Below are 26225 nucleotides of genomic sequence, written 5' to 3' on the forward strand. Positions count from 1 at the left end.
AGGAACAATGGTGGATTTAGAGATCTTGTACAAGGTACACAAATTTTCAAGAATTTCATTACAGAATTCACCTCCATTATCTGTTACTAGGGACTTAGGAGTGGTATGCCTGCAGATAATGCGTTCTTTAAACGCTTTAGCTACTGTCTCGGCAGTCTTATCTGCAATAGGAACTAACTCACAATATCTGGTGAAATGGTCTACCATAACACACAGATGTTTGTTACCTTGGAGGGAACATTGGAAATTAGTTAACAAATCTAGCGCAACTCTTTCCCAAGGTTCGCTAGTAGTTGGATACACTTGGATTGGATTAGGACCATTAGCATTGCCTTTATGTTGCATGCAGACACTACATTTCCTAACATACTCAGAAATATCAGTTGCCATTCGAGGCCAAAAGTATTTCAATCTGGCTTGTTTTACTGAACGATCCATACCAGGGTGTGCAACACCTGGTACATCGTGAACTAGCTGTAAGGCTACATTCACTAGTGACTGTGGAATTACTAACTGGTATACTCTTCTGCTAGGAGTACCCAACTCGGCTGTTCGATACAGTAATTCTTGGTTCATGACAAAGTCACTGATGGGTGCTGGTGGCTTCACATTCAGAATAAGATCTTCCTGGAGCAGGAATCGAATCACACCAGACCACATGGGATCTGTTCGTTGAGCATTCTTTACATCTTCAGCACTAAATGGAGGGTCTGCAGTTACTATACTAACATGTCGCGATAAGGCATCTGCGACTACATTTGACTTGCCAGGTAAATGCTCAAAGGTGGGATTGAACTCTTGGATAGTCAAGGTCCATCTAGCTAACCTTCCAGTAGGTTGTTTGTTCTGGAATAAGGGTATCAGTGGAGCATGATCTGTCAAGACATGAACAGAGTACTGATAAATAATGTCTTGGAAGTGCTTTAAAGACCATACTATTGCTAAAGCTTCTTGCTCAGTTACTGTATAATTATGTTCAGCCTTTGTAAGGACTCGGCTAGCAAATGCAACTGCGTTGTACTTGCCATCAGTCTTCTGAGCTAGTAAGGCACCTATGCCAATTGAACTAGCATCAGTTGTCAGATAGGGCTTAGAAAAATCTGGAAATTTCAAAATTGGAGCAAATGTTAGCTTTTCTTTTAGAGTTTGGAATGCTCTTTCTTGACGGAAGGTCCAAACAAAAGGAGCATCTTTCTTAAGCAACTCAGTTAGAGGAGCAGCTATGGAAGAAAAATTGGCAATGAAAGATCTATAAAAACCTGCTAAGCCCACAAAGGATCTTACGGCATCAGCAGTTTTGGGAGTTGGAAAATTTAGTACTGCAGTTACTTTACTTTGGTCAGTCGTAACCCCTCTAGGAGTGACTACGTGACCAAGAAACTTAATTTCTGATCTGAAAAATTGACATTTTGACAGTTTGATCTTTAAATTGGCTTCTTCAAGCTTACCAAGTACTACATCAAGTCTTTTCAAGTGTGTATCCACGTCTTTAGACATGACGATTACGTCATCTAAGTACACCATAAGTGCATTACCTATGAGACCTCTAAAGATATTAGTCATGAGCCTTGAGAACGTGATAGGGGAAGATCGTAATCCAAATGCCATACGGAGGAAGTGATAATGACCTGTAGGAGTGGAGAATGCAGTTAGCTCTTGGCTGTCCTCGTGAAGAGGGACTTGCCAAAACCCTTGTAACAAATCTAGGGTTGAAAAGACTTTGTTATCTCCGATATTACGTAAAAGATCACCCAGTACAGGGAGTGGAAAGCGATCTGGAATGGTTTTCGCGTTTAACTTCCTAAAGTCAATTACTGGGCGCCAAGTACCATCCTTCTTAGGTACTAGTATCAAGGGTGCATTCCAAGGTGAATTGCTAGGTGCAATAACTCCATCATCAAGCATTTGATTGATCAATTCTTCTGCGACAGCAACTTGTGAATGAGGCATTCTGTACGCAGGTATGTAGATAGGTCTAGTACCAGGTTCAAGTGGAATACGATGGGACAATAAGTTCATTATACCCATCTTCTCACCTGGTAAAGCAATGGCTTTACGACGTTTGTTCAACAGAGTCAACAAACGCTTGACTTCATCTGGGAAGTCAGTGGGAGCTAAGTCTTTCTCCTCAACTTGTGGAACAGATTGATCCAGTGAAGTGGATGAGGTCTCCCCGGCAGAAATAGCACCGACCCACTGGTCAGGTGACAACTCATCCTCTACCTGAACAGGGTAAGGATAGTGAACAAGGTCAACAAGATTGGTATTTGCTCTGAGGCGAACACTGTGACCAGAAGTGTTGGCCAGGTAGAAATGGATCTTACTATCTCGTACAACATGTAAGGATGGTTCAACAAATAGACCTTTTACTTTGCAGGAATCACTGTCAACTAGGACGTTATCACCATCTGGAACACTAGGAACAACTACAGACACTCTAGTGAGAGCACTAGCCGCAACAGAGACGTCTTTCTGCAGACGGCATGTGACATCAACAAGAGATGGCATTACTAGTTGCAAGTAATTGTTTTCCGACAAGGCGTCCCCTGTGGAGAAACTACTACTCGAACTAGCATGCATTGCAGGGATAGGTTGTGCACTCAAGGCAATCTGAGCATCCTCGGACACTTGAGGCATCGGGCTATCCTGCAAATCTGAAGGTATAGGTGGAACACTGATGGGAGTGACAGAATTACCAGTGCCTGACCGCTTGGGTACGCTACTGGAGAATGCATTAGCTTGTAAGGACTTAATCCGTACATCATACTCTGCAGCAGTATAACAGATTTCTGATCCAAGCTGGTAACCCCAGAATGGAATGATCAAGTCGTCAATTTGTGCATGCCATCGATAAGGGTCGAGCACAATGCGTAAGTCTCGCATGGAAGCAAATCCCAGTAGAAGGTCACCAGGGAAAGTAATCTGGTCGACAACAAGGAAGGAAGCAGTCTACCTTGGATAGAAAAGGTTAGGGAAGTCCGACCTCGGACACGCAGGTGAGAACCAGATACTCCACTAAGGGAGGACACATGAGTCGGTTCTACGAGAAGGACATGTCGTAACTTCTTATCCTTAAACAAACTAGACCTAATAATATTGACTTGCGCACCAGAGTCCATGAACAAATGAACGGGCGCATTATAAACAGATGCTTGCACTATAGGGCCTATGGTTGCATTGGAAGTTATGTGCAAACAAAAGGGTGGATTGTCATCAGAAAAGACTTGTTCTACTCCATCCCCAAAATCATCTATGTCAGAGACATGTGAAGCAACATCATCAGCAGGGTTGTCATTCTCGAGACTGCTTAAGGCTTCAAAGGAATTGTGAACGGGGATGGTGTACTCATTATCACCTACTGTCACCATGGGACGGTTTGACTGGGGCGCTCGAATTCCCCCGAATTGGAAGAACGAGCCTGGTTCTGGTTAGGAAGGTTATAGAGAGCATTACACTCAGATGTGTCATGTCCATGTATTCTATGATAAGTACAGTAGGGAAGATCTGAGTACTCATCATCAGTACGACGTCTCTTAGGGTAACTATCAGGACAATTAATTGCAATGTGGCCACGGAAACCACAGTTGTAACAAGTCCGCCGACTATGGTTACTGAATGTACTATGAATACTACGAGGTGTATAACGACTCTGTACACTGGTTCTTGGTGATCTCTGAGATGGTTGACGACCACGATTTGTCTCTGTGGCGCAAACAAGAGGTGGTGCAGACTGAGGCATATGTGTGACATTACTTTTGATACAAGGGAAAGTACCCTGGGGGCACAAGGAACGTACATGATTTAAGGCTGTAAGTGGTTCCATCGTCACAGTTGGAGGATGAGCCTCATAAGCACACACGGAAGCAGGCGGCATTAGTTCTTTGATTGCTCCAAAAGCTGCTATTTTAGCAAGTGATTCTGTAAATGGTTTAGCCTCTTCAGGGAGAAAAGATGATGATTGGACAGCATTGATAAATGATGATAAAAGTTTGTCTAATCTAGCAGCAAATGCACTCAACGATTCATTTCTCATGGGTGTAGCATTCACTAGTTCCCTAAGAACGACATATGGATCAGCTGTTTTTACTGGGACAAGGAAAGAACGAATCAGTTCCTCATATTGTGACCACTTAGTAAGATTCCTGAAGTCTCGCATATCAAGGAGATCAACAACGTGAACAGCAGCAGGAGATCGATAAAGAGCTTCTTTAGCAAGTCTGATAAGACTTTCCTCTGAAGGAGGACCTTCACCTAGAGCACTAGCACGAGAACGAATGGCTGCAAACCATGCTTCAAGACTATGTACATGGCCATTGAATAAAGGTAACGCATCAAGGGAATCACGAGTATAACTATAATATCTCGGTGTCTGAGTCAGTCTGTCAGTCGGTAAGGAACTGTGAGGACTGATGACAGGACCAGCAGTAGCCTGAGAGGTCTGAGTGTCGACATTCACTAAAGTATCACTTGACGGTATGTGAGACATAATGGCAAAGTAGCACGAGAACAAATAAGGCAAAAATAATGAACAATAAAAATGATATAAAATTCTAGAATTGAAATAAAAGATATACAACTAATTTTGCAGAAGGAATAAAAAAAAAAATGTCTAAGATACACTGCAAGAGGAAGGAAAACTCAATTTAAAGGACTATTGACCAAGAAAAATTTACATTGAAATATACAAGTAAAAATATTACTGGAGACTGAATTAAATGCAAAATGAGCTGTCTTTACTCTTGCTAATAAAGAAATTAATTAATTAAATTTTTAAATCAATGTGAAAGTATAAAATAAAATTATTAAATTGTTAACTGGGAAATTTAAGTATTTTCTAAGAATGCATAGACAAAATTAAAATATAATTCATAAAAATATCAATAAAAGAAAATAATTCACTGCAGAACAAGTGCAACAAAATAAGGTGTAGAAATAATCACTGCAGGGATAAAGTGTCACTGAGAAAACTCAGGTTAAATGATAAAATTAAAATATGAAGATCAAAAAAAATAAACTGATTGAACACTTTAACTCTTAATTGTAAATTAGACAAAACAATTTACTCAAGCAGAGTAAGGAAAACACTTTACGTTAAAAGTACTTGAAATTGCATCAAGAGTGAATTTGTTCAAGAAATATAAAAATATGAATAAAATAAAACAAAGGAACAAAACAGGTAATATAACACTTACAGTGGCGGGGCACACAACAGTATTAGTATATTCTTACAACAAATTCCTGCTGTGACTGATACAACAAAATCTTGCTGTGACTGATACGACAAAAATTTGCTGGCAAAAATAATGGTACACAGTCTGCGAAAAAAATTAGAGGAATGAGACACTGCTGGCATACGAAAAAAAGACACACATAGAAATAAATGGATAATTTAGTATACTGGGGTGAATATCACTGCATGAAATACAATGACAATTACTGGAGAATACAATGCTGAAAGAATACAATAAAAAAAAAATGAATCACTTCACACAGAGTGACTGACTGGTACACTACACAATAATACTTACTACAGACGAGTAGCATAAGAAAAAATACAGAATAAAAAATATAAGATAAGTGAAAACACTGAAAAATATTCTAAAAATAATGAGTCAAAGAAATACTGCGTTTACACTGAAAACACAAGGTTTAGAGTACACAAGCAATTTACTATAAATGTCTCACACACGCAAATGTCTTTAAATGCTAGAAAAATGTCTCAAGAAAATTATCACTGAAGTCTGGAGTAGTAGACGGGATGACGAGTGATGAGGAGAAGGTTGCAGGGTGTCCTGCGCGGTGAGGGCTAACGTCACCTACACTCACTGTTGTCGGAAGAATGCGCGTTCTCGGGGAACTCTCATAATTGGGTTTTATCGTTGGCGCCAGCTACAATCTCTTGACCAATTATGTGAGCCAAAACAGTACTAGGACCCGGTACAAGGGTGCAAACAGCCACAGGTAGATGGGTGGAAGGCTGGTGGTGGTGGTGGTGGGGTGAGTAGAGTGGTGGTGGTTGTGGATAGTGGTGGGAGAGAGTGGTGGGTGATGGGTGAGACTCTGCTGGCGCTCACTGGCGCGTACTCCACTCTCTACCCACGAAGGTGGCTTGATAAACCACTCTATGCCACAGGAATGGTGAAAACCACTCTTAGCATCCAACAGGGAGCACAAAGCGATATAGACAATACTTCAGAGGAACTTGGCTTACTTCTTACTGCGTGGCTTACTTCTCTCTCTCAGCTGGGTTAGAAGCTGGGTTGGCTGACTGGCTTACCCCACGAGAATGGCTGACTGGAAGACGTGTAACGATGCACAAAGCACGGAGGAGCAGTTGGATGACAGGAGACAGGCTGGATGATAGGCTGACTGGCGTTCACTTCCACAGTCTGGCTTACTGACTGGCTTAATTGCAAAATCCGGGTCAACCCCTCGGAGATTGAAGCAATTAGCACACGAACTAAGCCAGGAAGCTTAAAACGGCTGCAACAGGCTTGCAGGCTGAAGGTTGTGAGGGGAGTAAGCGGCTGGCTGGAGGTGGTGCGTGAGGGTAGTGCTGGTGGGTGAGAGTTCACCTTTGACCCTGCCGGCTACGCACAGCCTTCTAACGTCTTGAATTACTCGTAAAAACGTAAATCCACGCTCCACACCGGTGCCACCATTTATCATGTGGGAGTTCGACACGTGGATTAGGTAAGAAATACTCACGTAGGCTGTTATTACGTATAATTACAGATATGTGGAGAGAGCCCTTACAGCCGTGGCCTATCTCACTCGCTCCTCTCGTAACACTCACTGACCGGCCGCCCACATACCCATATGTGAGAGGGCCTTTTGAATAATGCCAGTTCAGCGCAATATGAATAGACAGTGACTCAGGCAGAGACGGTTGGTCGTTGAGTCAACGGTACACTGGTTACTGGTAACTCGTTACTACTACTGAGAGCAGCAGCTGACTGTGGTGCAGCAGCAGCTGACCATGGTGCAGCAGCAGCTGACCATGGTGCAGCAACAGCTGATGGTGGCACAGCAGCAGCTGATGGTGCAGCAGCAGCTGACTGTGGTGCAGCAGCAGCTGATCATGGTGCAGCAGCAGCTGACCGTGGTTCAGCAACAGCTGACTGTGGTGCAGCAGCAGCTGATCGTGGTGCAGCAGCAGCTGACTGTGGTGCAGCAGCAGCTGTCCGTGGTGCAGCAGCAGCTGACCGTGGTGCAGCAGCAGCCGACCGTGGTGCAGCAACAGCTGACCGTGGTGTAGCAACAGCTGACAGTGGTGCAGCAGCAGCTGACGGTGGTGCAGCAGCAGCTGTGGTGCAACAGCAGCTGGTTGTGGTACAGCAGCAGCTGATCGTGGTTCAGCAACAGCTGACTGGTGCAGCAACAGCTGACTGTGGTGCAGCAGCAGCTGATCGTGGTTCACCAACAGCTGACTTGTGCAGCAACAGCTGACGGTGGTGAAGCAACAGCTGACCGTGGTGGAGCAGCAGCTGATGGTGGTGCAGCAACAGCTGACTGTGGTGCAGCAGCAGCTGACTGGTGCAGCAGCAGCAGCTGACCGTTCTGCAACAGCTCACTGTGGTGCAGCAGCAGCTGGCCATGGTGCAGCAGCAGCTGACAGTGGTGCAGCTGACTGTGGTGCAGCAGCTGTGACCGTGGTGCAGCAGCAGCTGACCGTAGTTCTGCAACAGCTGACTGTGGTGCAGCAGCAGCTGACTGTGGTGCAACAACAGCTGATGGTGGTGCAGCAGCAGCTGATGGTAGTGCAGCAGCAGCTGTCTGTGGTGCAGCAGCTTCAGCTGACTGTGGTGTAGCAGCAGCTGGCCGTGGTTCAGCAACAGCTGACTGGTGCAGCAACAGCTGACCGTGGTGCAGCAACAGCTGACGGTGTTGCAGCAACAGCTGACGGTGGTGCAGCAGTAGCTGACGGTGGTGCAGCAACAGCGGACTGTGGTGCAGCAACAGCTGTTGTTGGTGCAACAGCAGCTGACCGTGGTACGATTGTATGTACGTATTTCTCACCCTTTTTACCACAGGGGTGGCACTAGAAGCTTTCTTTGGGCCCATGGTGGCTTATTTAGCAGTTACAAGCACTATAAATAATGTATCGAATGTATGCATGCAACCTGCCACTCTGGCTTGTAAACAATGATGGCAGGGCAGCTGAGGCGCTCATGCTGGCCGGACAGGTTTGGGAGGAGTCACGTTTGGAGAGTTTTTATCATGAGGAGAGGCAAAATTTTTGCAGTCAAATGCTTCGTATGGTGGAATTAACATTATGCGATGCATTCGTTAGGCAGGGGTCCACTGTATTTCCCTTGAAAAATAATGTAAATCCCCTTAATCTGTTCCAGACACCCAGAAGTGTTAACAAAAAATACGTTTTATAGGGTAAACATTTTATACAGAAAATGAGAAATATAAATGACTAATAAAATGGATAAATGAACATTTAACATCACTTTTTACCTTTATTGAAGACTCTTGTTGGCTTATGAGAGATGCAAGGAGGGATGAGAGAGGAGACGTTATCTCTACCATCACTACCTCCCTCTACAACAGTCACTACCACCCTCTACTACCATCACAATCACTTCCACCCTCTTCCACCATCACTACCTCCCTCTACCACCATCACAATCACTACCACCATCACTACCACTGCCACCCACTACCACCATCACTACTTCCCTCTACAACAATCACTACCACCCTCTACTACCATCGCAACTACTACCACCCTCACTACCACCCTCTACCACTGTCATTACCACCCTCTACCTCCATCACTTCCCTTCTTTGTCTTTTACTGGCACTAGGATCAGCTTCAGAGTCACTGGTCCTCTGTCGCACAAAATATCTGTCCAGAGAGGTCTGTTTCTGGCGTCTCTTAAGATTTACCAAAAATGGGACAAGGCATTGTTATTGAACATGTTGCAGATATGGCTTGCAACAGCTTTGTTAGGGTGATATTTCTCCACAAAACTTTGCACCTCACTCCACTTTGCACAAATGTCCTTAATTCCTGAAGAAGGCACATTCTCCTCTCGTACTTTTCTGCAAGTTCTTTCTTGAATTCTATCATGTTTCTCAACTTCTTTATCAAAGGGCTGGCACTTGGAACTTTCTTTGGCCCCATGGTGGCTTATTTAGCAGCCACACTCATTAAACAAGCACAAAAAACTATAGATTATTACAAAACGTTTCGTATGAACGCACAGGGTAATGTTCACTTGCCGTGAAATAACACCACACTGACTCAGAATGCACGCGTGGGAGGCTTTGTGTGTGCATGGTAGGCAGACACGTTTGGTACTGCGGACGAAATCCGAGGTGAGGAACGAGAACGGAGACACTATTTTGATGAAAAAAAAAGTCGTTGATAACCGAAATTGACGAAAATGGGGGCAAACGAAAACCGAGGTTCCACTGTAAAGTTAAATGAATAAAGAACATTAAATGAGGTCATTCATGGCATTTGGAGGATGTAGTTTTTTTTTTCAGTATATAAGAAATTGAAAAATTTGTTCATCAAAATCTTTTCACTTTAATCTTCCCCCAAATCATTTCTCATAAATTCGTCAATGGTTACCGCTTTTTCTTTGTGTTAGTTTGCATTCTCTTGTTAAATCAGAGACATTCGAAGACTTTTGAAGCTTGATCATATTTATGCCTGCCTCCTTTTTTATGATTATGACTTCAGGCAGATTTTGTTAAACATCTGAGACAACTGTAAGTATCTTCTTTACAACTGCTAAATTTGATTGTATTGTATAGAAACAATTCCTTATTCTGATTTCTAAGGTTATGTTAATTCATGGCACTTCAAAGGCATGGGTTCAGATCCTGTCCACTTCATGATTTGATTACATTCAAGCTATTTCAGTCTCGTGTATTGATAATGGCTGTGAAAGGACTTAATATAGCTCTTGCCACTGCCATGTTGGTGTGAGATTCGCCTGTAAAAACTTGCATTTGTTATCACAGTGGGACCCATGCTATCCTCTATTATGTACAGAAATATATTTACAGTGGACCCTCTGTTTTCATCATTAATCCATTCCAGAGAGACTTGCAAAAACTGAAATCAGTGAAAATTTAAATAATTTTCCCCATAAGAAATAATGTAAATCCAATTAATCCATTTCAAACACCCAGAAGTACAGCGGAACCTTGACTTACGAGTTTAATCCGTTCCAGGAGCTAGCTCATAACTCAATTTACTCGTATATCAAATTAATTTTCCTAATTTAAATTAATTGAAAAGCCATTAATTCGTTCCTGCACTCTGGAGAGAGGAGAAAAAAATACCTGAATATGTTGCTATTATCAACTACAGTGGACCCCCGGTTAACGATTTTAATCCGTGCAAGAGGGGTAATTGTTATGCGAAATAATCGTTATGTGAATGAATTTTCCCCATAAGAAATAATGGAAATAAAATTAATCCGTGCAAGACACCCAAAAGTATGAAAAAAAAAATTTTTTACCACATGAAATGTTAATTTTAATACACACAAACTGAAAAAGGCATGCACACTTACATGACACTTACTTTTATTGAAGATCTGGTGATGATTGATGGGATGGGAGGAGGGGAGAGCATTATCTTCTTACTGTTTAGAAGGGGAATCCCCTTCCATTACGACTTGAGGTAGCAAGTCCTTTTCCGGGGTTACTTCCCTTCTTCTTTTAATGCCACTAGGACCAGCTTGAGAGTCACTGGACCTCTGTCGCACAACAAATCTGTCCATAGAGCTCTGTACCTCCCGTTCCTTTACGATTTGTCTAAAATGGGCCACAACATTGTCATTGAAATAGTCACCAGCACGGCTTGCAACAACTGTGTCAGGGTGATTTTCATCCATAAAGGTTTGCAGTTCAACCCACTGTGCACACATTTCCTTAATTTTTGAAGTAGGCACAATGGATTCCACAACTGGCATAGGCTTCTCAGGGTTAGCCCCAAACCCTTCAAAATCTTTCTTAATTTCCATACTAATTCTCACCCTTTTTACCACAGGGTTGGCACTAGAAGCTTTCTTGGGGCCCATGGTCACTTATTTTCCAGAAACAGCACCGAAAACACTGTAATAATACGAAATATTCCGATTGTATGCTTGGATGTTACCGCGGAGGCTGGCTGGTAAACAATGCCACCGGCGGAACATGTGAGCGCGTCTCGGAAGAAAATCGGTAAGCGGGTTTTTAAGCGGTATGTGAGGCAAAATTTTTGCAATTAAAGTAAGCGGTATGCGAAATAATCGCTATGTGATGCCATCGTTATGCGGGGGTCCACTGTATACAGCTTATTTATTTATCACAATTCATCTAATATGACATAATAAACAATATAATTAGCACAGAAACATGATATATACTCTAGAATGAATAAAATAGGCTATAATATGGTGGCAGAGGCAGCAGCAGCGGCAGAATCGTCCGCCATTTCTGTCCCAATTTGACCATAGAATCTTCCCATGTTCTTACTATAAGAGAAAATGGAGTATCTTTGACTCTAACTGCAGTAGATCACTAGGACCCATGTTTAGAAAAAAGAAATTTGGCTAAATGACTGTAAAAAATACAAACAAGCATGAGAGAACTGCCCCCACAGGGATGTAAACATGTTTACTGCTTACCAGCTGTGCCATCAGCTGTGACAACTAGCAGAAGCAATCTGAATTATTATTACATACATATTATGCATTATTATTATTATTATTAATTTAGGGAACTGAAGCTCTATCATTATTATAATTACAGTGGACCCCCGCATAGCGACCTTAATCCGTGCAAGAGGGCTGGCTGTTATGCGAAATGTTCGCTATGTGAATGAATTTTCCCCATAAGAAATAATGGAAATCAAATTAATCCGTGCAAGACACCCAAAAGTTTGAAAAAAAAAATTTTACCACATGAAATATACATTTTCCTACACACAAAGAGAAGGATACATGCACAATAGTAGAGTAGTACATGCACAATATATATTGTGCATGTACTACTCTACTAAATGAAGAATAAATGACACTTACCTTTATTGAAGATGCAGCAATGACTGATGAGACACTGTGTCCTGGGAGTGCCTTTTCCTCCTGAGTACTGTAGGTCCTGTTTGGTATTTTCTTCCAGAACAGGCCTTATCACACTGTGTATGTCACTACGATTCTTAAATCTCTCAAACCAACCTTTGCTGGCTCTAAATTCACCAATATGAGCACTAGTTCCAGGCATTTTCCCTGTTCACCTGGGTGTTAGTCGACTGGTGTGGGTTGCATCCTGGGAGACAAGATTAAGGACCCCAATGGAAATAAGTTAGACAGTCTTCGATGACACTGACTTTTTTGGGCTATCCTGGGTGGCAAATCCTCTGGGGTTAATTGTTTCTTGGTATTCTCAATAAGCCACACCAACAACGGTGCTACAGCAGCAGCAGCAGCAGCTGACGGTGGTACAGCAGCAACAGACGATGCTACAGCAGCAGCAGACGATGCTACAGCAGCAACTGACGATGTTACAGCAGCAGCAGACGATGCTACAGCAGCAACTGACGATGTTACAGCAGCAGCAGACGATGCTACAGCAGCAACTGACGATGTTACAGCAGCAGCAGACGATGCTACAGCAGCAGCAGCAGCAGACGATGCTACAGCAGCAGCAGCAGCTGACGGTGGTACAGCAGCAACAGACGATGCTACAGCAGCAACAGACGATGCTACAGCAGCAGCAGACGATGCTACAGCAGCAACTGACGATGTTACAGCAGCAGCAGACGATGCTACAGCAGCAGCAGACGATGCTACAGCAGCAGCAGCAGCTGACGGTGGTACAGCAGCAACAGACGATGCTACAGCAGCAACAGACGATGCTACAGCAGCAGCAGACGATGCTACAGCAGCAGCAGATGATGCTACAGCAGCAGCAGACGGTACTACAGCAGCAGGAGCAGCTGACGGTGGTACAGCAGCAGCAGCTGACAGTGCAGCAGCAGCTGACGGTGATACAGCAGCAGCAGCAGCTGTACCACCAATAGTAGCGATGGTTGATTGGGGTTTATTATACAACCTGGCCAGCTCGGAGATACGCACTCCACTTTCATACTTATCAATGATCTTTTTCTTCATCTCCATAGTAATTCTCACCCTTATTGCTGTAGGGTTGGCACTAGAAGCTTTCTTGGGGCCCATGGTCACTTATTTTCCAGAAAAAAATCACCAAAAACACTGTAATAATACAAAATGTTCCGATTATATGCTTGGATGTTACCGCGGAGGCTGGCTGGTAAACAATGCCACCCGCGGAACATGTGAGCGTGGCTCAGGCCGCACATTGGACGCGTCTCGGACGAAGGCCGCTGAGCGGGTTTTTGGGCGCTATGCGGGGCAAAATTTTAGCGATCAAAGCGTCCGCTATGCGGATTGTCCGCTATGCAAGGCGTCCGTTATGCGGGGGTCCACTGTATTATTATTATTCTTAATTTAGGGAACTGAAGTGCTATCATTATAATAATAATAATATTATTATTATTATTATTATTATTAATTGAGGGAACTGAAGCTCTGTCATTATTATTATTATTATTATTATTATTATTATTAATTTAGGGAACTGAAACTCTATTGTTATTATAATAATAGAATAGACCTCCATTAAAGAATTGTTGCACAATTTTATGTAACATGTCATATAATTAATTTAACATGGTTCAGTTTGTCGGAAAGAAAAAAGAATTCTCTTTTGCTCAAGCAGCCGTCTTGTTGTGGGTCAGCCAGGGAGGATTCCCCTACCACTCCCCGACACCCCCCCCCCACCATCCCAGCATTCGTAATTCAAACGTGTCAAGTCTTTCTCTGCTACAAGGCAGCTGTGTCTGTCAATTGTGTTATGATATTTTAATTACTATATCTTGTATCTGCCAAGCAATCATGACACCCAGTAGCCATACTAGTGTTGCTGAAAGTGGCACCAAGAGGTATAAGCACTTAAGTCTTAGAATTAACGAAGATATTAGACAAGAGATAACCTGTAGCCATAACTGAAGTGTTACTTTGTACACAGAAAGAGGTTAACATGAGTTTGTGTGACTGACAGAGTGACTGAACTGACTGACTGACTTACTGAGTGACTCTCTGAGTGGCTTGACTGAGTGGCTAGGCAGACTTACTGAATGACTTGACTGACTTAATGACTAGACTGACTTACTGAATGACTTGACTGACATACTGAGTGACTTGACTAACCTACTGAGTGACTTGACTTACTGAATGGCTTGACTGACCTACTGAGTGACTTGACTTACTGAATGACTTGACTGATTTACTGAATGACTTGACTGACTTATTGAGTGTCTTGACTGACTTATTGAGTGATTTGACTGTAATAATAATATAGTATTAATATTATTGCTGACAAGAAAAACAAAATGATTTCCATGGAACTAAAGCATGAAATCATGAACAAGCGAGGTGTCCAAGTTTTGCGTTGAGCGGGGATGGGAGGGGGGAACTGGCTTGTCACTCAGAGCAAAAAATCGACCCAGGGACGGCTCATATTTCAAAAAACTCATAAGTCAAGGTTCCACTGTATTAACAAAAAAATTTTTTTTTTAGCTTAAATGTAGATTTACATGCAGAAAGGAATGACAAATAAAATAAAATGTATAAATGAACATTTAACATGAAATTTACCTTTACTGACGAAGAGGGGAGAGGAAGACAAGTTTATTGTTGGAGACAGGACAGTATGCTTCAATATAATACTAATATCAACTCTATGGCTTATTTATGTATGACAATTCATCTCATGTGACATAATAAACAATAATAATAACATAGAAACATGACATATACTCTAGAATGAATAAAACATGTCATTACGTATGTCATGAGTGGTGTTGTGTTGTTGTTGTTGGGTGTATAAGGGCCACTGAGAGCATAAGCCGTACATAGTGATGGTGAAGGTCAGCAGAGGCGGCGGTGTTCTTAGTAACCCTATATATCTCCAACAACATTGGAGGAGTTAGGTTCGTGCTGTCCTTTTTCTATCAATTAATCGCTTAACTTCCTTGCTACACTGTTAATGCTTCACTTTATCACTGGCTGGTGCTATAGCCTTTCTCGACTTGTGCTGCTTTAGTATTGTACGTATTGTAGAATCACTGAAGAAGGCACATTCTCCCCTCTCTCTTCCTCCTCCACATTGGTACTTTACTACGATTTCTTTCTTTAATTCTATCATGTTACTCACTTTCTTTACCAAAGGACTGACACAATAAACAAATGCCAAAATCAATGGATTATTATGAAATCTTTCCTGTGACCTCCCAGGATAATGTTCACTCACCAACAAATAACGTGGCACTGGCCTCAGAATGTGTGTGGGGGAGGCGTTGTGTGTGCATAGACCCTCAGACACATACCATACCAACAATGAAAACTGAGGAAAGCAACAAAAATGTAGGCAGTATTTTGGCGAAAGCTGAAATCAACAAAAACAGAGATTGACAAAAACAGAGGGTCCACTGTAGTTGGATAAATCTTATTAGACTGACATTGTGCGTTAGTTTTAGCACTGGTCTGCTAATTTTAGGGCTGGCTTAGCATGGGCTCAAATCTTGTTGATTCCATGAATTATTTAATTATGCTGGTAAGAGTTCATGAATCACATTATAGCCTTTTGAATTATATTTTCTGAGTACCTGTAATGAAGACTTGCCACAAGTTGCTTTTGATGTTGAATTGAAGAGCATATAACAGATTTATGGATTTAGAGAATATGATAGAGTGGATAGGGGAACAATGTGGCAGATCTTGCAAGTGTATGGAATAGGTAGTAAGTTACTAAATACTGTAAAGCATTTTTTTGAGGATAGTGAGACTCTGGTTAGAATGTGTAGGATAGGAGATTACTTCCCAGTAAAAGTAGATCTTAGACAGGGGTGTGTAATGTCACCATGGTTGTTTAACATATTTATAGATAGAGTTGTAAAAGAAGTAAATGCTAGGGTGTTAGGGAGAGGGGTGGGATTAAACTATGGGGAATCAAGTACAAAATGGGAGTTGTCACAGTTACTTTTTGCTGATGATAGTGTGCTTTTGGGAGATTCTAAAGAGAAATTGCAAAGGTTAGCAAACAAGTTTGGGAGGATGTGTAAAGAAAGAAAGTTGAAAGTGAACATTGGTAAAAGTAAGGTGATGAGGGTATCAGACAAGTTAGGTAAAGAAAAATTGGACATCACATTGGAGATAGAGGAGTATGAAAGAAGTGAATGTGTTCAGATATTTGGGAGTAGATTTGTCAGCAGATGGGTTTATGAAGGACGAGGTTAACCATAGAATTGATGAAGAAAAAAAGGTGAGTGGTGCATTGAGGTGTCTGTAGAGACAAAAAAATGTTATCCATGGAGGCAAAGAAGGGAATGTATGAGAGTATAGTAGTATCAACACTTACATGGGTGTGAAGCATGGGTTGTGAATGCTGCAGTAAGGAGGAGGTTGGAGGCAGTGATGTCATGTCTAAGGGCAATGTGTTGTGTAAATATTATACAGAGAATTTGTAGTGTGGAATATTAGGAGGTGTGGAGTTACTAAAAGTATAATTTTAAGGGTTGAAGTGGGGTTATTGAGGTGGTTTGGTCATTTAGAGAGTTTGGAGCAAAATAGAATGACTTGGATAGTGTATAAATCTGTAGCGGAGGGGAGGAGGGGTAGGGGTTATCCTAAGAAAGAATGGAGGGAGGGGGTAATGGAGGTTTTGTGTGCAAGGGCCCTGGACATGCAGTAGGCATGTGTGAGCTTGTTAGAGAGGAGTGAATGGAGACGAATGGTTTCTGGGACCTGGCGAGCTGTTGGAGTGGCTTGAGATATTGGCTGTTTGAAGTGACATGTGAACTGTCATGTGTGGGCACCTCTGCAAAGACAGTGATTATGTGTAAATGATGGTGAAAGTGTTTCTTTTTGGGTCACCCTACCTCGGTGGGAGATGGCTACGTGTTAAAAAAAAAATCAAAATCAGACTTAGCACAAAATATCTTTTTATGTTTATAAATGTTTTGTGTTTCAGGGGAGTGTCTACGTTCCATCTACACCTATAATGGCATCACCTGCCTTGGGTGTGGAACATGGGGAGTAGTGACTGGAACAGAAGGTGGCAAGCTTGAAATATGGTGTTTAGTCACTAGTCATCGTCTTGCCTTTATCAATGCCTTTCAGAGTCAAACCACAGCTCTTGATGTAAGTTGTGACATAAACAGGTATTTTTACACTTATTGTTTGATGTTGCATTTTTGCTTTGTTTTTATTTTTATTTTTTACTGTCCACAATGGGCATCTGGATACTGTGAATCAAAGTTTTCATTGAATTTGTTAATATAATTTGGTATCCCCAAAAGTTCCTTGAATTTGTCTGTCTTTTTTTCTGCTTCCACCTTCTTGATTATATTTTATTCATAACTCTTAAATGCATCATTTATATGAATTCAAATTTTCAATACATTTGTTTAAAATGTTCAGTACTTAGTGTTGAAAATTTGTATATTCACTTGCCCCATTGCCAGATTTATTCATTCCCTTCCCAGGGTGTAATAAGACCAAAAACATTTTTTTTTTTTTTTGTTAATTTGTACATTTTTATGTTCTGGTAATTACACTTTATAGTAGTTCTTGTGATTTCATAGCCAGTCTTTGTTCTGACACTATTACAACCTCTCCTCACTTACCGATGTACTCGTTTACTGACAACTCGGAGTTATGACGGGCTCTCAGTGATGAGTCGATATTGTATGTTGTACGAGAACTTGGGTCATGGAAGCAGGCAGCGCAGTGTCTCGGCATCTAGCATCTCAATCTCCTTCCTGCAGTCACTTAGTACACTAGCTTTTAAAGTCTCCAAGACTACATATTTGTGCAAATTTTCACCTTATTGTGCACCCCATAGCACAAGATAGAAGTGCAGGAGCACTTGGAAGAGGAAAAAGAGGAAAGTGGAAGAATTACAAAAGAAGTTCACAGTAAAGGGGTTAGCTGGTGTGTTCGTCTGTGTGTTTTCATTCTTTGTCTCTCATGGCAGCTTAATTCAGAAATGACTAAACTCAGTGAACAAGGTATGTCAATGCTAATAATAATAATAATTAATACAGTGAAACCACGGTTTTCGTCATTAATTCGTTCCAGAAAATCTGACCAAAACCGATTTCGATGAAAACTGAATCAATATTTCCCTTAAGAAATAATGTAAAGTCAATTAATCCGTTCCATACACTCAAAAGTATTAACAAAAAATAAAATTTTTAGAGAATAACTATAGTTTTACATAGAGAAAACAATGAGAAATAAATATAAAGGACTAATGAAATGGATAAATGAACATTTAGCATATACATTTATTGAAGACTCTTGGCGTATGGAAGGACGACAAGGAGGGAAGAGAGAGGAGAGGTTCTCTCTACCACCATCACTACCACCCTCTACCACAATCACTACCACCCTCTACCACAATCACTACCACCCTCTACCACCATCTACCACCATCACAACCACTACCACCCTCTACCACAATCACTACCACCCACTTCCACCATCATAACCACTACCTCCCTCTACCATCATCACATTCACTGCCACCCTCTACCACCATCACAACCACTACCACCATCACAACCACTACCACTCTCTACCACCATCACTACCACCCTCTACCACCATCACTACCACCCTCTACCACAATGACTACCACCCTCTACCACCATCATAACTACTACCACCCTCTACTACCATTACATCCATTGCCACCCTCTACCACCATCACATCTACTACCACTCATTACCACAATCACTACAACTCATTACCATTACAACCACTACCACCCTCTACCACCATCACATCCACTACCACTCATTACCACAATCACTACAACTCATTACCACAATCACTACCACCCTCTACCACCATCACTATCACCTTCTACCACCATCACAACTACTGCCACCCTCTACCACCATCACAACCACTACCACCCTCTACCACCATCATAACCACTACCACCCTCTACCACCATCACATCCACTGCAACCTTCTACCAACATCACAACCACTGCCACCCTCTACCACCATCACCATCACTACCACCCTCTGCCACAATCACTACCACCCTCTTCCACCATCACTACCACCTTCTACCACCATCTCTATCACCTTCTACCACCATCACAACCACTACCACCCTCTACCACCATCACAACTACTACCACCCTCTACCACCATCACTACCACTACCACCCTCTACCACCATCATAACCACTACCACCATCACATCCACTGCAACCCTCTACCACCATCACAACCACTGCAACCCTCTACCACCATCACAACCACTTCCACCCTCTACCACCATCACAACCACTACCACCCTTTACCACTATCACAACCACTACCACCCTCTAGCACCATCACTACCACCCTCTTCCACCATCACTACTACCCTCTGCCACCATCACTACCACCCGCTGCCACCATCACTACCACCCTCTACCACAGTCACTACCACCCTTTTCCTTTGTAGAGGTTAGTAGTGATATTTTCCCACAAAGCTTTGCAATTCATTCTACCAGTTCTTTCTTGAATTCTATTGTGTTTCTCGCCTTCTTTATCAAAGGGCTAGCAATCAGAAGTTTCTTTGGCCCCCATGGGGACTTATTTAGCAGTCACACTCAATAAACAAGCATGAAAAAAATGAATTATTGCGAAATGTTTCGGATGAACACACAGGTTAATGTTCACTCGCCAACAAAGCCAGTCTGACTCAGAACGTGTGGGATGCTTCGTGTGAGTGCGAGTGGACACATTCGGTGCAGTGGACCACTGTAAACTTAATGAAAACCGAGGTGATTAACGAAAATGGACAAAATTTTAGCGAAAAAGTTGTCAACAACCGAATTCGACGAAAACCAGGGCAAATGAAAACCAAGGTTCCACTGTACTTTATAATAATAATCACTCTCGAGCACTTTAAATGTCAGCTACCAAACTACAGTGGTCCCTCAATAATCGTCTGGCCTGAAAATCGTCCATTTCGGTAATATAGTCCTGATTTTTTCGTCAAAATATTGGCTCGCAAATGGTCCGGTAACTCGCTAATAGTCCTTCATCCCGGACGCGTACTCACGCTCTGAGCCGCCTCAGCCTTTCCTTCCCAGCCAGTGTGCCATTGTTTACCAGTGAGTGACAGTCCCCTCACATGCTCCTACGAAATATTTCATAATATTCCATTGATTTTAGTGCTTGCAAGTGCTAAATAAGCTACCATGGCTCCAAATAAAGCTTCTAGTGCCAGCCCTTTGGTAAAGAATGTGAGAAACACATAATTTATGAAAAAGTTTGTAGAAAAATACAAAGATGGTGGTGGTAGAGTGGAAGCAGTTGTGATAGTGGTTGATGAACATAAGAAAGGAGGATCACTGCAGCAGGCCTGTTGGCCCATGCTCGGCAGGTCCTTTACAATTCATCCCACTAACGAAACATTTTCCCAACCCAGTCCTCAATGCTATCCAAGAAATAAGCTCTGATAACTCTATCCACTCATTTGCAAGTCCCAAATGAATGGATAGAGTTATCAGAGCTTATTTCATGGGCATGGGTAGCATTGAGGACTGGGTTGGGAAAATGTTTCGTTATTGGGATGAATTGTAAAGGACGTGCCGAGCATGGGCCAACAGGCCTGCTGCAGTGATCCTCCTTTCTTATGTTCTTATGTTCATCAACCACTATCACAACTGCTTCCACTCTACCACCACCATCTTTGTATTTTTCTACAAACTTTTTCATAAATTATGTGTTTCTCACATTCTTTCCCAAAGGGCTGGCACTAGAAGCTTTCTTTGGTGGTAGTTATGGTGGTAGAAGGTAGTAGTGATGATGGTAGAGGGTTCCTTCTTTAGTGATTCTGTGATTCTACCAACTCCTCCAATGTTGTTGGAGTTATATAGGGCTACAAAAACCACCACCGCCTCAGCTGCTGTTTCACCACCATTATGGATGGCTTACACTCAGTGGCCCTTATATACCCAACGACAACACAACACAGCACCTCTCGTGACATACGTAATGACTTATTTTATTCATTCTAGAGTATATTCCATGTTTCTATGTTATTAATATTGTTTATTATGTCATATTAGTTGAATTGTGATAGATAAATAAGCCATAGAGTTGATATTAGTGTCATATTCTCCAACAATAAACTTGTAAAGTAAAAGGACACAAGTGCAACTAATGTGACATTTATTGTGGCAACGTTTCGCTCTCCAGGAGCCTTTATATACCCTCTGTGTCCATGTATTGTTTGTAATGGCTTGATAAAGCTCGTGGAGAGCGAAACGTTGCCACAATAAATGTCACATTAGTTGCATTTGTGTCCTTTTACTTTACATATTGTCGGTAATTCTACCAACTTTATTACAACAATAAACTTGCCATCCCTCCTTCACACAAACAAATAGCCAATAAGAACATAACAATGGAAGAACACTGCAGGTCTACTGGCCCATACAAGGCAGGTCCTTATCAAAATAACCTCCACCCAAAGCTACCCAAGAATTTACTCCCGTACCCAATGACACAAATCAAACTCAGCTCCTCCAACTCGTATATTTGTCTAATCTCTTCTTAAAGCTACCCAAGGTCCTAGCCTCGATCACCCTACTGGTAAGTGTGATGTTAAATAAGAACTTAAGAAAGTAGGAACACTGGAACAGGCCTGCTGGCCTATACTAGGCCGGTCCTTCACAAATCCAACCCACTAACAGAACAAATGCTACCCAAGCAATAAACTCAGGTGCAAGTCCGACTCAAATCCAAACCCTTTCACTCGTGTATTTATCCAACTTAAATTTGAAACTACCCAATGTTTTAGCTTCGATCACCCTACTAGGCAGACCGTTCCACTCATCAACTACCCCTATTACCAATGTTCATTTATACATTTTATTAGTGCCCTAGAGTCCATATGGAAGGGGATTCCCCTTCCAAATAACCTCTCTTCCCTCTCTCCTCCTCCCTGTCTTCCATTCATCAACAACAGCCTTCAATAAAGGTAACTGTCATATTGAATGTTCATTCTTTTGTGCATGTAAATCTATCTTTTAGGTAAAAAAAAATTGTTGTTGATGCTTCTGGGTGTCTGGAATGAATTAATTGGATTTACATTATTTCTTATGGGGAAAATTGATTCGAAAATCGTCCATTTCGATAATAGTCCCACTTCCAGGAACTGATTATGGACGATTATTGAGGGACCACTGTATATGAAATAGGTATGACATTTAAAGCACTCCAGAGCGATTATTATATTTTATTATTAGTCCTTTCACTGTCGGTGCCTTAGTGTTATGGCTTGCAAGCCAGTGTTGGTGCTGTAGTATTATGCCAAAATTCTAGTGGCTTTAAATCTAGCGGGAGAATGCTGGTAGACCTACATGTGAGAGAATGAGTCTGCTTGGTCAGTGTGCACAGTATAAAAGAAATTCTGCAGCTGCATTGCATAATGAGAAAAAAAAATTGTGTATATGATTTAAAATGCCGAATTTGAGGGGTACATACTAGGCGCACATTGGACGTGTCTCGGACGAAGAGCGGTGAGTGCATTTTTGGGCGGTATGCGAGGCAAAATTTTTGCGATAAAAGCGAGCGGTATGCGGATTGTACGGTATGCGATGCGTACGGTATGCGGGGGTCCACTGTACAACCATAAATAGCATACGAAAATACAGTGCAAAGTCGCTGTTTTAATCCAAAAACACGATCAAAGTTTTTTTTTTCTCATTATGCACTGTGTGCTGCAGGATTTTTTTTATACTGCGCACACTGACCACATCGACCCATTCTTTCGTATGTAGGCCTACCAACTTTCTCACGCTAGAATTTGTGTACTAGCACGGCACTAACCCTGGCGTGCAAGCCGTATTGGTATGGCACCAACCCTGAAAGGGTTAAATATAGTTACTATGTACTATTATCTTATCTGGTTTTAATTAGTTACTGTGTATTAGGATTAGTCTGCCCAAAATGCCTCAGCATGATAGTGGCTGTCTTTGTACTTAGGAAATCAGAATTGTAATTACACATTGTAACCTTTACAAAGAAATAAACTTTCTTACTTACTAGAATGAATAAAATATGTCATTACGTATGTGAGGAGCAAGTGGTGATGGTGGTGTTTGGTTTATAAGGGCCACTGAGAGAAGCCGTTCATATTAGTGGTAGTGGAGGTGGCAGCAGAAGCCACCAACACTATTCACACAAACAGTGTACATAATTTATAAATAAGAAATATTTACACTTTATGAATAAGAAATATGTGTACTTACTGTACCTTGGAGAGGCTGGCATTTGTTTAGGGTGGTGGAAGATAGGCAGGGCAGCGTATGTTTGTCAATTATTGCCCTATATTCCTCCAATAACATTAGAGGAGTCAGTTTTGTGTCGTTCTTTTTCTATTGCTTAATTGCTTAACTTTCTTGTTACAGTGTTAATGCTACACTTTATCGCTGACTGGCGCTATAGCCTTTATCGACTCCTGCTGCTTTAGTATTGTACATACCATAGAATCACTGAAGAAGGCACATTCTCCCCTCTCTCTTCCCTCTCCACTTTGGTACGAGTTTTTTCCCGAATTCCATCGTGTTTCTCACCTTCTTTATCAACTGGCTGGCACTAGCAGCTTTCTTTGGGCCCATGGTAGCTTATTTAACAGTCATGCAGAATAAACAAGTGCAGAAAACTATGAATTATTATGAAATGTTTCCTATGGCCTCTCAGCATAATCACTCACCAAGAAACAAAATGACACTGCCTCAGAATGCATATGTGAGAGGCTTTGTGTGCACACGGCACTCGGACAGGTACTATTCCACTGACAAGAACGGGGGAAAGTAACGAAAACTGAGACAATATTTTTACGAGAACAGAGCCCAATGAAAAGGGAGGGTCCACTACCTAGTGATCTAATGGAGTTTGCCTTACAAACACTTTGTTTTCTGTTATAGTAAAAGCAGGAACAATTGCCACTCTGCCTCTGCTACCACTACTCAAACGTTTACCTAGAGTTTACCTGGAGAGAGTTCCGGGGATCAACGCCCCCGTGGCCCGGTCTGTGACCAGGCCTCCTGGTGGATCAGAGCCTGATCAACCAGGCTGTTGCTGCTGGCTGCACACAAACCAACGTACGAGCCACAGCCCGGCTGGTCAGGAACCGACTTTAGGTGCTTGTCCAGTGCCAGCTTGAAGACTGCCAGGGGTCTGTTGGTAATCCCCCTTATGTATGCTGGGAGGCAGTTGAACAGTCTCGGGCCCCTGACACTTATTGTATGGTCTCTTAACGTGCTAGTGACACCCCTGCTTTTCATTGGGGGGATGTTGCATCGTCTGCCAAGTCTTTTGCTTTCGTAGTGAGTGATTTTCGTGTGCAAGTTCGGTATTAGTTCCTCTAGGATTTTCCAGGTGTATATAATCATGTATCTCTCCCGCCTGCGTTCCAGGGAATACAGGTTTAGGAACCTCAAGCGCTCCCAGTAATTGAGGTGTAATGACATATTTCATTCATTCTAATGTATACAGTGAAACCTCTACTTGCAAGTTTAATCCATTCCATGACCTTGCTTGCAACTGGATTTGCTTGTTTGCAGAGTCAATTTTCCTCATTTAAATGGATTGAAATGCAATTAATCCACTCCAGTGAAATTCTGTTCTTTAATAATTTTGTTAATATCAACTTTACAGCTTATTTATCTATCATAGTTCATCTAATATGACATAACAAACAGTATAAATAACATAGAAACCTGATATATACTCCAGAATGCATTCAATATGTCATTATGTAACAGGTGGAGGCAGCCACAGCTGCTCCCTCTTTGTTGTGGTAAACACTGCCATCTAGTGACGGCCTTTTGAAGTTTGAAGTCGTCTGTTATTTTAATTATTATTATGTACTACATTATTATTATTCTTCTTTCTTTCAACACACTGGCCATATCCCACCAAGGCAGGGTGGATTATTATTATATATGTATTATTATATGTATTATATTATTATTATTATATAATTATTATTATTTTTTTTTTATTATCACACTGGCCGATTCCCACCAAGGCAGGGTGGCCCGAAAAAGAAAAACTTTCACCATCATTCACTCCATCACTGTCTTGCCAGAAGGGTGCTTTACACTACAGTTTTTAAACTGCAACATTAACACCCCTCCTTCAGAGTGCAGGCACTGTACTTCCCATCTCCAGGACTCAAGTCCGGCCTGCTGGTTTCCCTGAACCCCTTCATAAATGTTACTTTGCTCACACTCCAACAGCACGTCAAGTATTAAAAACCATTTGTCTCCATTCACTCCTATCAAACACGCTCATGCATACCTGCTGGAAGTCCAAGCCCCTCGCACACAAAACCTCCTTTACCCCCTCTCTCCAACCTTTCCTAGGCCGACCCCTACCCCGCCTTCCTTCCACTACAGACTGATACACTCTTGAAGTCATTCTGTTTCGCTCCATTCTCTCTACATGTCCAAACCACCTCAACAACCCTTCCTCAGCCCTCTGGACAACAGTTTTGGTAATCCCGCACCTCCTCCTAACTTCCAAACTACGAATTCTCTGCATTATATTCACACCACACGTTGCCCTCAGACATGACATCTCCACTGCCTCCAGCCTTCTCCTCGCTGCAACATTCATCACCCATGCTTCACACCCATATAAGAGCGTTGGTAAAACTATACTCTCATACATTCCCCTCTTTGCCTCCAAGGACAAAGTTCTTTGTCTCCACAGACTCCTAAGTGCACCACTCACTCTTTTTCCCTCATCAATTCTATGATTCACCTCATCTTTCATAGACCCATCCGCTGACACGTCCACTCCCAAATATCTGAATACATTCACCTCCTCCATACTCTCTCCCTCCAATCTGATATTCAATCTTTCATCACCTAATCTTTTTGTTATCCTCATAACCTTACTCTTTCCTGTATTCACCTTTAATTTTCTTCTTTTGCACACCCTACCAAATTCATCCACGAATCTCTGCAACTTCTCTTCAGAATCTCCCAAGAGCACAGTGTCATCAGCAAAGAGCAGCTGTGACAACTCCCACTTTGTGTGTGATTCTTTATCTTTTAACTCCACGCCTCTTGTCAAGACCCTCGCATTTACTTCTCTTACAACCC

At 42.0% G+C, this 26225-nt stretch overlaps 1 protein-coding gene across 6 annotated transcripts in view; it reads left to right on the forward strand.

Moving 5' to 3' along the window:
• The window catches only part of LOC128694605 (uncharacterized), a 528306-nt gene that overhangs the window by 222243 nt on the left and 279838 nt on the right, over positions 1–26225 (forward strand). For all 6 annotated transcript variants that reach the window (XR_011391619.1, XM_070082011.1, XM_070082018.1 and 3 more), the window contains one exon: positions 17062–17231. Coding sequence is in view for 5 of the 6 variants with exons in the window: in XM_070082011.1 (XP_069938112.1) it covers positions 17062–17231 (170 nt within the window). In the remaining variant the exon portion in view is untranslated. The remainder of the gene's footprint in view (positions 1–17061; positions 17232–26225) is intronic.

This window comes from Cherax quadricarinatus, chromosome 6, assembly GCF_038502225.1.
Source record: "Cherax quadricarinatus isolate ZL_2023a chromosome 6, ASM3850222v1, whole genome shotgun sequence".
NCBI classification, from domain to species: domain Eukaryota; kingdom Metazoa; phylum Arthropoda; class Malacostraca; order Decapoda; family Parastacidae; genus Cherax; species Cherax quadricarinatus.